The sequence below is a fragment of the Mandrillus leucophaeus genome, unplaced genomic scaffold, assembly GCF_000951045.1.
Source record: "Mandrillus leucophaeus isolate KB7577 unplaced genomic scaffold, Mleu.le_1.0 Scaffold207, whole genome shotgun sequence".
NCBI lineage: Eukaryota > Metazoa > Chordata > Mammalia > Primates > Cercopithecidae > Mandrillus > Mandrillus leucophaeus.
The window spans coordinates 4,839,950-4,854,754 of record NW_012102110.1 but is presented as its reverse complement, the minus strand read 5'-3'; the positions used below and the strand labels follow the sequence as shown (position 1 = coordinate 4,854,754).

General features: G+C 37.6%; 1 protein-coding gene and 1 long non-coding RNA gene across 2 annotated transcripts in view; one reads left to right on the top strand and one right to left on the bottom strand.

Moving 5' to 3' along the window:
• The window catches only part of GORAB (golgin, RAB6-interacting), a 21,269-nt gene extending 17,655 nt beyond the window's left edge, over positions 1-3,614 (bottom strand). Inside the window, exon 1 of the mRNA XM_011979965.1 lies at positions 3,458-3,614. Coding sequence (XP_011835355.1) covers positions 3,458-3,593 — 136 coding nt within the window. The 5' untranslated portion in view covers positions 3,594-3,614. The remainder of the gene's footprint in view (positions 1-3,457) is intronic.
• The window catches only part of LOC105539611, a 72,033-nt gene continuing 60,326 nt past the window's right edge, over positions 3,099-14,805 (top strand). The window contains exon 1 of the long non-coding RNA XR_001006077.1: positions 3,099-3,293. This is a non-coding gene — a long non-coding RNA (uncharacterized LOC105539611). The remainder of the gene's footprint in view (positions 3,294-14,805) is intronic.

The following is a 14,805-nucleotide window of genomic DNA, read 5'->3' as shown; positions in this document are numbered from 1 at the left end:
AAGAAGGAAGGAAGGAAGAAGAAAGAAAGAGAGAGACAGAAAGAAAGAAAACTAGTGTGGTGTGATGGCACATAGCTGTAATCCCAGCTACTTGGGAGGCTGAGGCAGGAGGATCGCTTGATCCCAGGAGTTCAAGGTTATAGTGAGTTATGATCGCGCTACTGCACTCCAGCCTGGGCAACAGAGAGCCAGTCTCAAAAAATAAAATATTTTGTTCATCATAAAGATAAAAGTGAAAAGACAACTTAAAAACTGGGAGAAGATATTCATAATGTAACTGGCAAAGAATCAGTATGAAGAATAACTCTTCTGAATAAACAATTTATTTAACTAAAAATTGACAGCATGTGGCTGTACTGTTTTCTTCCAATTTTTCATTATGAAATAGATCATACATCAAATATATGCATGTGTTACACTCATAAACACAGTCTTCCAACCTATATGATTAAAAAAAGTTTAAGAAATTAAATATGACTGCAGTAGAAGTAACTACTGTTTAACGATAGACATAACCCTCCTTCTAGAAGGTAAGAGAGAATTTATGTCCTGTCCCCCAAGTTGTATGACTTGCTTTTGGTAAATAAAATATAAGTAGGAGTGTCACATGTCATTTACTGGTGAAAAGATTTAATTGCCAATGTTCAATTTTCAATCTTTTTTTCTTCCTACCATGGTAAACTCCTACAAGACAGCACCAAAAGATGGAGTGACTGTGAAACACAGTCACCTGCCAAACCCACATTAAACATGAAACTAGAGTGAAAACCAAATCTTTATTTTAAACAATTGACATATTAGGGCTATTTGTTACTTTACCTTAACTTGCCTTAACCTGATTTCATAAATTACCAATACCTCTGAATTTTCCTCTTCCTGATCACATTCCCATGCCTCCCCACTATATACAATCATACATCACTTAACAATGGGCTACATTCTGAGAAATGTGTTAGGCAATTTTGTCCTTCTGCAAACATCAGAGAGTGTATTTACACAAACCTAGATGGTACAGCCTACTATATACTTAGGCTATATGGTACAGCCTTTTGCTCCTAAGCTCCAAACCTGTACAGTATGTCACTATACTGAAGGAAACACAGAAAAAGTGCCGTAAAAACAGGGTATTATTATAATATTACCAGGCCACCACTGTATATGTGGTCCACTGATAACTGAAATACTGTTATTGAGTGTGTGACTGTATATATTATACATACAGCCAGCTGATCCTTGATATATGAGGATAACTGGTTCCAGGATCCCCATGTATACCAAAATTTGTGCATACTCAAGTACCACAGTTGGCGCTGTGAAAACCACATATACCAAAAGTTGGCCCTCCATATACTCAGGTTTCGCATCCCCCAAACACTGTATTTTTAAAATGCACATTTGTGTATAAGTGAACCGTCACAGTTCAAACCTGTGTTGTTCAAGGGCCAAGTGTAATCACATATACTGTATTAACAAACATGTTAATGCATGTAGTTACAGTTAATACTAATATATTCCCACCAGCTGTACAGTAGTAGCCCACTAGATGAGTATACCACAATTTATTTACCCATTCCCTTGTTAATGAACACTTTGGTTGTTTCCAACTTCTTAATATTACAAACAAGACTATTAACAACGTTCTTGACCATGTTCCTCAATGCACATACAGGGGTCTCCAGAGTACTACTGTCCTTATTTTTGCTGGCAACCAACTCCATCTTCTTAGATTATTCAATAAATGTTTAAGGATAGAGAACAGCTAGAAATGGCTTTAAAATTAAAGGGCCAAATTCTCTAATTTTACAAATAAGGAATCCAAGAGGAAAAGATTTAGAGGAAGAGCTGAAAGTTCTATATGCCAATCACTGTGTTTAGCTAGGGGTATACAAGGATGTTAAGATATTTTCCGTCCTAGAGGTGGTCACGGACTAGTAATTTGGTTTCCATACTCTACAGTGGGCCTTGAAGTTCAGGTACTTACCATCCTCTATCTACCCCCAGTTGCAAAGATATTTCAAAATATACTTCTACATAATTAATATAATGTGTAATTTTGATTTTTAGATTAAGTCGTCTTTACCCTGGAAAATGCGCCTCTGCTAACACACAATCTTTTTGAAATCTTCCCAAGCTCCATCCAATCTCCGGCAGAGTGAGGTTCCTCTTGTCTCTGAAGCAAGCTTTTGCAATATCTACTATCACATAACTTTGTGATTTGTCTCCTCATTAATCTACTGGAGTCAGACCAGAGGCCAGGGCACTTGTACCCTGTACATCAGAGTATGTGAATAGATGTTGAAAACACAGAGCAAAAGAATTCGAGCATATAAAGCAACACAGAGTCAGTTAACCACACAACGTAGCATAACCTTTTTGATAGAGTTTTTAAAGTCCCCTGGACCAGTCAAAATGTCCCCAATCGATATAACCTACATTGGTCCTATCTTACTAATTTACTTCTTTTCCCACTTGTCCGCCCTAGATTATTCTCACATTTATGCTAAAAATGCACAAGCTACCAGAGCAACATCTAACTTCCCCACAAACGCTAATAAAAGGTTTACTTCATTTTCTACCAAAATAAAGTATTTGAATTAAGGTACCAAGGGCGGTATACACTTCTTACAGAAATTGTGTGTACTACCAGGATAACCACACAGATCACTGCGAAATTTCAACCACAAGTGCAGTGCAATCAGTATTACTAAGTTTTCCACCAACAATCAGCAAACTTAATTCCTTCATTAAAATATATATATATATATATATATAGTACAAGCCCATTCAATGCTTACTCTAAAAAAGCCAGAGAGAGAAGAACAATATTAGCTTACTCCAAAGTAAGACTGTATGTATATAAACATATAAAGTCTTCACATCTACCCTCTCAAAGACCCTTTTGGTTTGCTGATTCTCAAAAACTGGAAAGAACTGCAAAAATCATCTGGCAACCAGAAGTGAATGCAACACTCCAGATGAATTGTGAAAAGTACCAAATTTTTGCCTTTATTCAGACGCCTGTGCTCATTTTTTCCAATCTTCTGCTTCTGTAAATTCACCACAATTCTAATATGATGTGCGCCCCTCCTCCTTCCCTTACCCTGACCCTAACCCTTCAACTATCGATTCCTGCAGCAATCCTCCCTAAGGAAGACACACAGACTGTAGGCTCACTTCCTCTCCCAAGTCCCATTCCTTTCACAAGAGTCAAATCCCTACAGTGGATTCCTGGACCGTCTTTCCTAAAAGAAGATCCCAGTCCTCTGGCTTGCCCCCTCCCGTCGTGACTTCCAGTAAGTCCACCTCTCAAACCCCCTCAAACCAGTCCACGTACTTACAGCGCCTTCCGCTAACACAAACGTAGCCACTTCCACGCCCCCTTCCCCCACCAAAGCTGCATCCCCGCCCCTTCCCCTTAAGGACCAAGAATTAAAACACTGTAAACCCATCTTGTTACCTTTAGTCTGCTTTAGTCTCCTCAGTTCCTCTTCAGAGAAGCCTGCCCAACCTTGCGCCATTGGCCCGGGCCACCGGCACCCCCAAAAGTGCCCAAATCTCGGAGCCGCGACTGCCAACACTGCTGTCCAGCGCATCCGGGTTTTTCCTCGGCCGCGGCCAATCAGTGCGTCGGGCTCCAAACACAAGGCCCTCTCTCGGCGGCCTCAGGGTCCGGCTTTCTTCCAGGCTGCCTTCAGCAGTGCCTGACAAACTGCCTAAGGAAACCTTGCCACGCAGACATTCGTTTCCCCCAGGCTTGCCTCTGCGCTCGCTCTCTCTCTCGTTTCTCACTGTTGCTGGTTAATCGCTTCAGGAGCTAAGGGGGGAAATGGCGATGGGGATGAGAATGGAGATAAACAGGTATTTGGGAAGGAGCTACGAGTCGGTGGCGGAAACGGGAGATCAGAGTGCCTTTTGGGTCCTGTACCTGTAGGGCGGGAGCGGTGCTCTCTGTGGCTCTTAGTTTGCCCTGAAATCGTTGTGTTTTGCTGGGAGTGTGCACAGCGCTGGAGGCATCCTTCAGATTGACTCAGGAAATGATCAGATTTAGGATTTTGATGATGAAGAAACATTTAAAAGGGGTGGGGTATAATTAACGAAAAGGGAACAGGCATAACCAGGTCTCTCGCAGGTCGGAGCGTCTCCCAGATTTCTTTTGCTTTGGGTTGTTTCCTTTGTGAATAATTATAATATATAACTTTCCTCCTAAAGGATTGCTTTTTCTTTTTTTCCTTCTCTTTTTTTTTTTTTTTTTTTTTTTGAGACGGAGTTTCGCTCTTGTTGCACAAGCTGGAATGCAATGGGACGATCTCGACTCACTGCAACCTCTGCCTCCCGAGTAGCTGGGATTACTGGCGCCTGCCACCACACCCGGCTAATTTTTTGTATTTTTAGTAGACACGGGGTTTCACCATGTTAGCCAGGCTGATCTCGAACTCTTGACCTTAGGCGATCCGCCCGCCTCGACCTTCCAAAGTGTTGGGATTACAGGCGTGAGCCACCGCGCCCAGCCAGGATTTCTTAAATGTCTCCCCTTTAAATCTATTTTTCAGAGAAGACATTATAAAATGTCGGCACTGGGGGATGAGAAGGCATTTCTTAGGATCTTGCCTGGAGTCCTAATACCCTAGTTCGGGTTCTGCCTTGAACACTAACCTGAGATTCCATTTCCTCATTTGAAGTAGGGTTGCAAAGATTAGAAGATGCAAGCGTTGTCAAAATACACATAGATAAGGATGATTTAAGAGATACCTAGTTATACTATTTTTCATGCTTCTCTTTCACTGTTTCTGCAGTGAGAACAACAAAACACTTCATCTTGGCTTACATTTTAAAATACTTTGGCTTTAGTGTGTTGATATTTTTAAGCAAAATGAAAGAAAGGAGTAAAGTACAAAATACGTCAAGAAAAGTTGAAAGGAGTACTTCAGATTTAGTAAGTGATAAGAAAGGGAAGGATGTTTGGAATTTCCCATGTAAATCTGAGCTTTTCAACTTAAAGTGGTTTCTGAAATTTGGGGATGCTGCAGATGTGTCATTTTAAATGTGTACTCAGTTTTCATAACATTAAACAATTAAAATGCCATCCAAGAGGACTGGAGGAGACAGTTGCCTCCAGTTTCTGAACATAAGACTAAGTATATTCAAGTTATAGATTATCTAGCTCCAAAGTAGTAGACGGGGATCAGTGGCAATCTGGTAGTTAATTCAGTTTCCCATTTGCAGGCAACCACCATCTAGTTCATCTAATAACAGTAAACCACCTTGTGTGCCCCATGTTGAATTTTACACATAAATGTTCTTTAGTTCACTCTGGGGGAATTTCAAAAATTATCCGTAATCTTAATAGAGATGTAAATTAGGATATTTTAAAAGGTTTTGCATTGGCCGTCAATGAGAACCAAAGCAAAAGTGACATGTAGTAAAAGATAATAAAATCCGTCTGTACAAAGTTATAATTTCCAGTTTGCTAGGTTCTAAATCTCCTGTTTGTTGTTTCTGTTGGCTCTCCCTCATGGTGGCTAGTTTCTTCAAATGATGTGTAATATTTAAGTGGGAATTTATCTTCAAAATTCTTTGTTCTGCAGACGTCTTCTCTTCCCTGGGTTGAGGAAGTGTATCTACAGATTGGTTTTATTGATCCTAAAGTTTCAGTTGTTTTAAACCAGATTTAAGGTAATTTTTTCAGCTTCTACTGTAAATTTGGTTCTTGGGTTCCACCCCCATATGTGATACAGGACTCAGGTCTCAGTGTTTTGTAATTGTCTTTATTTATATACAAATTATACACAACTTTATTTTCAACAATCTTGTCTTCAAATAAGTGAAGGAGACCCAATCCCGAGGATCTATATTTAGTTAGAATCCCCCTTTCTACATCTCTGTAGCTTTCTTTTAAGATCTATGATGTATTTTTTGATTATGTAAATAAAAACATGTTATATGTTTTTATGTAAACAAAAAATAATAATAGTAATATTACTCACAGATAGCAAGCTTCCTTACTGCTTTTCCAAAGCAACAGTCTTAAGGTTTTGTGGTTTTTTTTTTGTTTGTTTGTTTTGTTTTAAAGACAGGATCTCACCCTGTTACCTAGGCTGGAGTGCAGTGGTGTGATCTTGGCTCACTGCAACCTCTGTCTCCAGGACTCAAGCGATCCTCCCATTTCTTTGTCTCCGGAGTAGCTGGGGCTATAGGTGCCCACTACCACGCATGGATAACTTTTTTTAAATTATTATTATTATTATTATTATACTTTAAGTTCTAGGGTACATGTGCATAACGTGCAGGTTTGTTACATATGTATACTTGTGCCATGTTGGTGTGCTACACTCATCAACTTGTCAGAACCTATCAACTGGATAACTTTTATATTTTTATTTTTTTGTAGAGATGAGGTTTTGCCATGTTGCTCAGGCTGGTCTCGAACTCCTGAGCTCAAGCAGTCTGCCCAGCTGGGCCTCCCACTTGCTGGGATCACAGACATGACCCACTGTGCCTGGAGTTTTTCTAATCCTCTCTGATCACATGGTCTATCTTTTCTAGACTCTCAGCTTTATTTCAGCAATCTTGTCTTCAAATTATGTGTAGGAATCCCAATCCCCAGGACCTGTATCTAGGTAGAGACTCCCCCTTTCTACATCTTCTTTGCTTTCTTTTAGGCTCTGTGATATATATTTTTTGTTTACATAAATAAGAACATGTTATACAGTATTTAGCATCTTTATGTGTTCATGGAAGGGGACCACCTATGACAATTGAGACAATAATCTCCAGCTGATTCTGCATCAGAGCGACTAGAGTAAAAATGAAGACTAATTGTGTCTGTAGCCTGGTCAAAGCTGGTAAAATGTCTTCCCAGCACACTTTGAATAAAATCTGTTTCTGCATGATCCTACATGATCTCACCCCTGTCTACCTCTCTTATGTGATCATTAGGCTGTCTTTCCCTTTACTCTGCACTCCCTATAATCCAGCCAAATTGGCATTCGTTGGGGTTTTGGAATACACCAGACTTTCTTTTCTACTACCCTCTACTACCTACCCAGGGCTTTCCCAAATGCTGTCCTTTAATTATTATCTTTCCCTTGTCTGGCCGATTCTTCCTGCTTCTTTACGTTTTGGCCTAAAATATTCACATAGACATTCTATGACCACCCTATCTAAGTAGCACCCACCCACTTCTATGTTCTTTGTAACTTTTACAGCACTAATTAAAGTTTCTCATCTCTTCCGTCTACAGACTGAGCTCCCTGCTTTACCAGCATTTATCCTCGAGTGTAAAGTGACCCATCCAATTCCCTTTTATATACTGCCAGTTGCCTCTCTTCCTTTCCTGTCCCCACTCCTTTGCCTGACTCTTCATTTCTACCTACGTCTTGGGGATATAGGACTGCCTTTCTGACCCTTGTGCCCTCCTTACCCAGGATCTGTAAATAAAAATCTTTGAACTTCCTATTGTGGTTGTGTATTGAATTTGTGCCTTCCATCTGGAGAACATGGGGCTACCCCAGACCAAGTTTTGCCCTGGAGAAACACAGGTTGGACTCCCAGTGCCAGAGCAGTGGTCAGAAAGGCATAGAGTGGATGTGGGTCAGACAAGAGCCACAGGGGTGTCTGCCAGTATAAACAAGATCCCCCTGTGAGGGACCCCCTGGCTGTGGGTCAGACAACTAGGATGACCACCAGGTAAAAGAAGTATCCCATGAAAGGCACTCTGGAAACACCCATATCTAGTTCCCCTTCATTTCCTGTAAGATTAGGGTTGCTATGGTACTACAACCCCAGTTTAGCTCTGGGCTCTCAGTAAGTCTTGCACACCTGTCAGATTTATTTTACATAGTTAATAACACAATGCTATTATAGTGTTATTTTTACTTTCAATTTTTAATTATTTATACCTGCTACAGTCTTAATTTTGGTATGCCTCACAAGATTCATATTCTGGAACTTAATCTTCATATAACAGTATTAAGAGGTGGGGCCTTTAGGAAGTAATTTGATCATGAGGTCAGGGCTGTCATATATGGGATTAGTGTCCTTATAAAAGAAGTTTGAGGGGGTCGACTTGCCCCTTCTATGTGAATATGCAGCAACAAGATTCCATCTATGAAGCAGAGAGTAAACCGTTACCAGACACCAAATCTGCCAACACCTCGGTCTTGGACTCCCCAGCCTCTAGAACCGAACAATAAATTTCTGTTATTTTTAAATTACCTAGTCTAAGGTATTTTGTTATAGTAGTCAAATGAGCTAAGACAATATAGAAATAAAATGGACTCATTGATCTTGTATCCTGTAACCACAATAAACACATTTATTAGTTGTAATAGCATTTTTTGGTGGATTTCATTGGATTGTCTACATAGACAGTCATGTCTGCAAATAAACAGTTTTACATCTTGTTTTCTAATCTGGTTGCTTTGCTTTTTATTTCCTTTTTGCCTTATTGCGCTGGCTAGACCCACCAGTAAAATGTGGAATTAAAAAAAGAGATTGTATACCCTGACTTGATTCTGATCACAAGGGAAAAAACATGAAGCCTTTCACCATTAAGCATGATGTCAACTTTAGGTTTTTCATTAATGCCCTTTAACAGCTTATGAATTTCCTTTCTGTTGCTAGTTTTCTGAGAACCTTTCTCAGAATGGATAGTGGATTTTGATGCATGCTTTTTCAGAGTCTGTTGAGATGATCATATGATTTTTCTCTTTCAGATTGTTAATATGGTCAATTGCATTGAGTGGCCAGTGTTACACTAATCTTGTATTTCTGGGATAAACTCCATTTAGACATGATATATTATCCTTTTTATATGTTGGGTTTAATTGTTAATATATTTTATTTAGAAATTCTACATATGTTCATGAGGGATATCTGTCTGTAGTTCTGTTTTTTGTAAAGTCTTTGTCTGATTTGGGATCAGGGTAATATTCTGACAAAATGAGTTCAGAAATAGTCTCTCAAATTTTTTGGCCAACTGTGTGCCACTAATATTCATTATATACTTGATAGAATTTACCAGTGAAGTCATTTGGAGTTTCCTTTGTGGGAAAGTTTTTAACTTCAAATTTAATGACTTTAATAGATACAGGGCTATTCACATAATCTTCATGACTTTGGTGTTTTTTCTCTCAAGATACTTGTCCATTTTATCTAAGCTTTTCAATGTATTGGCATAAAGTTGTTTATAATACTCTTTTATTGTGCAGTAAAGAGTTAACTTAGTGGGCTTGGGATGCTCAAACCCTGCACTTGCCAAAGATTAGCCTTTGCCTGGCTCCTAGGAGATAAGCTCCAAGCATTTAGAATATCCCACCTAATAAGATCATCTTTATATACATGGGGCTTTTGGCCTTACCAGATAGTTTATGCTAACAGCGTGATTTAGTAAATGAATGTTTTTGTTTGTTTGTCTTCCTGAGCCATGCTGTATCAGTTTGATGTCTGGAAGGGCTGGAGATTGGGTAGCTAAAGTCAGTTATATGAGTGCTCTCTGCCTATGTGATTGACCCCCAATAAGAACACTGCACGTCGAAGTGAGCTTCCTGGTTAGCAATCAACACTTCGTATGCATTGTCACACATAATTGCTGGGAGAATTAAGTGCTGTCCACACAAATATACTAGGAAAGGACAGCTATAAGCTCACACTTGATTTCTCATAGACAGCTATAAGCTCACACTTGATTTCCCTATGTGTCTTTTGCCTTTGCTGATTTTAATCTGAATCCTTTCATTGCAATAAACTGTAAATGTGAGTATGACTGCTTTTCTCAGTTCTATGAGTCTTTCTGGCAAATCATCAAACCTGAGAGTGGCATGGAGAGCTCTTTAATATCTGTAGACTTTGTAGTGATTTCACTTCTCTACTGATATTGGTAATTTGTGTCTTCTCTCTTTAAAATTTTTTTTGTCACTGTCATTAGAGGTTTATCAGTTTTATTAATTTTTCTTCAATAAACTTTTGGTTTTGTTGAACTTTTCTATTGTTTATTGGTTTTCTATTTTGTTGATTTCTGTTCTAATCTTTACTGTTGTATTTCTTCTGCTTTCTTTGGATTTCATTTGCTCTTCTTTTCCTAGTTTCTTAGGGTGGAAACTGAGTTCATTAATTTAAAACTTTTCTTCCTTTCTAAATAAGTGCTTAATGCAATAAAATTTTCCCTAAGTATCACTGTAGCAGTATCCCATGAATTTTGATATGCTGTGTTTTTATTTTCATTCAATTCAAAATTCATTTTTATTTCCTCTTGATTTTTTGATTCATGGATTATTTGAGATTTTGTTATTTAGTTTCCAAATGTTTTGGAGATTTTCTGGAGACCTTTCTCTTATTGATTCCTATTTTTAGTTCCATGTCATCAAAATTTAATTTGTATAATTTAAATCCTTTTAAATTTATTAAGACTTCTTAAATGTCTTGGCTGGACGCGGTGGCTCATGCCTGTAATCCCAGCACTTTGGGAGGCCGAGGCAGGTGGATCAAGAGGTCAGGAGATCAAGACCATCCTGGCTAACACGATGAAACCCTGTCTCTGCTAAAAATACAAAAAATTAGCCGGGCGTGGTGGTGGGCACCTGTAGTCCCAGCTACTGGAGAGGCTGAGGCAGAAGAATGTCATGAACCCGGAGGCGGAGCTTGCAGTAAGCCACTGGACTTCGACCTGGGTGACAGAGAGAGACTCTTTCCTCAAAAAAAAAAAAAAAAAAGACTTCTTACATGTCTCATAATATAATTTCCCTTTAAATTTTTTTTTGATTTAGAGTTTTGCTCTTGTTGCCCAGGCTGGAGTGCAATGGCGTGATCTCAGCTCACCACAACCTCCGCCTCCCAGTTTCAAGTGATTCTCTTGCCTCAGTCTCCTGAGTAGCTGGGATTACAGGCATGCACCACCACACCCAGCTAATTTTTGTATTTTTAGTAGAGATGAGGTTTCTCCATGTTGGTCAGGCTGGTCTCAAACTCCCAACCTTAGGTGATCTGCCTGCCTCGGCCTCCCAAAATTAGGTTTTTAAGTCCTCTATATCCTTACTCATTTTCTGACTCCTTGTACTTTTTATTTATTGAGAGACCATAAATACTCTATTATAACTGTAGATTTGTTCATTAATCCTTGCAATTATCTCAGTTTTGTTTCATGTATCTTGAAACTCTGTTATAAAAATAACAGGTGAATAAATATTTGTGTTTGTATGTCTTCTTGATTCTTTGACTCATTTATCATAATGAAATGATCTTTTTCTTCCCTCTAATTTTGGTCTGAAATCTGCTTTGTCTGATATTAATATAGCAACTGTAACTTTCTTTTGCTAAATATTAGCCTTGGTATATCTTTTGCCTCTTTCCTTTTTCTAATGATTGTATCCATTTCCTTTATAAACTTATTAGCTATATTCTTTGTTTTGTTATTTTAGTGATTGCCCTAGGGTTTTGGCATGTATTTTTAACTCATCATAGTCCATCTTCAGGTAATGTCATACCACATGTACTATAAGAACCTTATAAATATACACTTCTACTTTTTCTCTCCTGGCCTTTTGCTATTGTTTCATACCTTTCATTTATACATATGTCTTCAAATCCACACTGCAATGTTATCATTTTTGCTAAAATAGTAAGTTAACTTTTAAACAGATTTAAATAAAAATATATATTTACATATGTAGATAAAACTTCCTGTGTTCTTCACTTCTTTGTGTAGATTCATATTTCCATCAGGCATCATTTTCCTTCTACTTATGGGCTTTTTTCTTTTCTTTTTTTTAGTATTTCTTACAGTGTAAGTCTGCTGCTTATTAATTATTTCAGCTTTTGTCTGAAGGAAAAGTCTTCATTTTGCCTTAGTTTTCGAAAGATATTTCACTAGATATAAAATTCTAGTTTAACTTTTTTTTTAATTACTTTATACTCTTCCACTCTTCTAGTTTGCCTTGTTTCTGATGAGAAATTTGTATCATCCTCATCTTTGCTCCTTCTTACATAATGGGTTTTTTTTTTCTGTCTTTTAAGATTTTTACTTTATCACTGTTTTTGATCAATTTGAATATGATGTACCATGGTATAGTGTGTAGCTTGCTTACTTTCTCTTTTTTTTCTTTCTTTTCTTCTTTTTCTCTTTCTTTCTCTCTTCCTTTTTTTCTCTCCTCTTTCTTCTCTCTTTTCTTTTCTTTTCTTTTCTTTTCTTTGAGATACCTGAATGTCTGGGTTTATAGTTTTCATCAAATTTGAAAGTTTTCTGACCATTATTTCCTTAAATATATTATTTATTCTCCCTTCTTTTTTCCTCTTCTTTTGGGGATTCCATTACATGTTAGCTACTTGAAATTTTTCTGTAGCTCACTGATGGTCATTTCCCTTTTAACATCTTTTTTCTCTCTTTGCTTCATTTTGTATAGTTTCTATTGTTACATCTTTAAGTTCACTAATATTTTTAATGATTTTTTCTCTAATATCTAATCTTTTATTAATTGCATCTAGTATATTTTTTATTACAGACATTGTAGTTTTCATCTCATCTCAAGATACTCAAATTAGATAGTTTTTGTATCTTTGATTATTTAAGGTATTTTTATATCTTTTCAACATATGGAATACAGGAATGACAAATATTAATATTCATGTCTGCTGATTCTAATAACTGTGTTAGTTCTAGGTAAGTTTCAATTGATTAATCTTTTTACTCATTATTTGTATTTTCCTACTACTTTGCATGACTGGTAATCTTTTGTTTGGTTCAAGACATTGTCAATTTTACCTTGTTGGGTGCTAGCTATTTTTTGTTTTCCTATAAATATTTTTGAGCTTTGCTCTGAGATATACTTAAGTTACTTGAAAATAGGCTTATCTTTTTGAGTCTTGATTTTGGAATTTGTGACATAACTAGAGCAATGGTTAGTCAAGGACTAACTATTCAATGATTAGTCAAGAACTAATTATTTCCTGCTACTAATGCAAGAATCTTCTGAATACTCTACCAAATGCTCTGGGAATTGTGAAGGTTTCCAGTCTGATTGATGGGAACAGGCACTATGCCTGGTCTGGTGTTTTTGCTTAGTTCTTTCTCTGGTGTTTTATCCCATTTTGGGCTGCCATATCAGAATACTACAGACTGAGTAATTTATAAATAATAGAAATTTATTTCACAGTTCTGGAGGCTGGGAAGTATAAGGTCAGGGTGCCAACAGGTTTGGTGTTGGTAATGGTCTGGTGTTCACTTCCAAGATGGCTGTTAAACATGACGGCCTTTGAAGGGGAGGAACACTGTTCCTCACATGACAGAAGAGTGGAAGGGCCAAGCAAGGGAGAACCCACTCCTGGAAGCCCTTTTATAAAGGCATTAAACCTGCCCATGCAGATGGAGCCCTTGTGACGTAATCACGTCTTAAAGGCTGTACCTTCCAATACCATTATGTTGGCAATTAAATTTTACCATGTGTTTTGGAGGGGACAAACATTCCAATCATAGCATCTGGCTCGTGCAGTTTCCTCACTTACATGTGCTGATCACCTTTCTACTAGTCTCTATGATTGTTCTATGCAGCTCACTCCTTTCTGATACCTCATCATACAAATTCTAATTTCCTTGTTCTTCTAGCAGTCTGAGCTTCACCTCCTCAAGTAGGAGTCCTTCAGGATTTGTCCAGTCCCTCCCCTGCCACATGCTGTGACCTGAGGACTCTCAAGGCAGTCAACTGGGGAAATCACAGGTCTTGCCTCATTTTTTTTTTTTCTTATCTCTTAGAGATCACTGTCCTTGGGTGCCTGATATCCTGTGTCTTGAAAACTATTGTTATTCTATTTGTTTGTTCATTTTGGGTTTAGAAGGAAACATAAATCAAGTCCCTGTTAGTTACTCTGTTTTTGTCAAAAGGGCAAGTCCCAGCATAAATTTCAACTATTATTCCATTTCGTAGATGAGAAAACTGAGGCACCAAGAGATTGAGTTAGTTGTCCAAGCTTTCACAGCTTGGTAGTCGTAGAGCTAGAATTCAAATACTAGCTCTTGAATACTTGAACAGTATAACTTCAGAATCTACAATTTCAACTACTACTATCTACTTTCATATTACTTCTAAGCTTGCTAAGAACTGTGGCAAACATTTAATTAAATGTTTACGTAGCTCATATGAGCAGAATGTGGATGATTGATGGTCCTTAACTCCACATCACCATGATATTTGCATTTTCAAAAGAATATGCTTATTTATTCAGTATGTTTATTTATGTATCATATACTATTAAATATGTGATAGAAGTATCATGTATTCTAACAAAGAAAAATGAGAAATATTTATGAAGTATAGCGGAAGCTGTTTGTAGTTATTAACTCTCCCAGTTTCCCTCTACCTTGGAATTTTCTGGCTTGGTTTTCCTAAGTTATTCTTAATTTTTGCCGACTTCTCTTAATCTAACATTCTCGGACTATTACCAATGGATTAAAGTTTCCCTTTTTTAAACCTTTGTATCCATTCATCAAAGACTGGGAAAATGGTGGTTATTTGTATGTAAATCACTTAGAAATGAAGAACTACAAGTAATTTAGCAGCTTGCATTTTCCTTTGGGAAGCATTCAGAAGTCTTTCCATTAGCTTTCAGATTCCAATTTGTTCTTTTTTGTTAGAGCTTTTGTCTGTCCCTGAGTGCATAACTATTAGGTAACCAGGAGAGATATGTAGGAAAGGATTTTTTTTTTTTTTTTTTTTACTACTGCATTACAGGTAACTAGAAACAGTGACTGAGATGCTGGCTGAATATTGTTGAATGAATGAGTGGATGGATGGATTAATCAAGCTGGTGGCCAGCTGG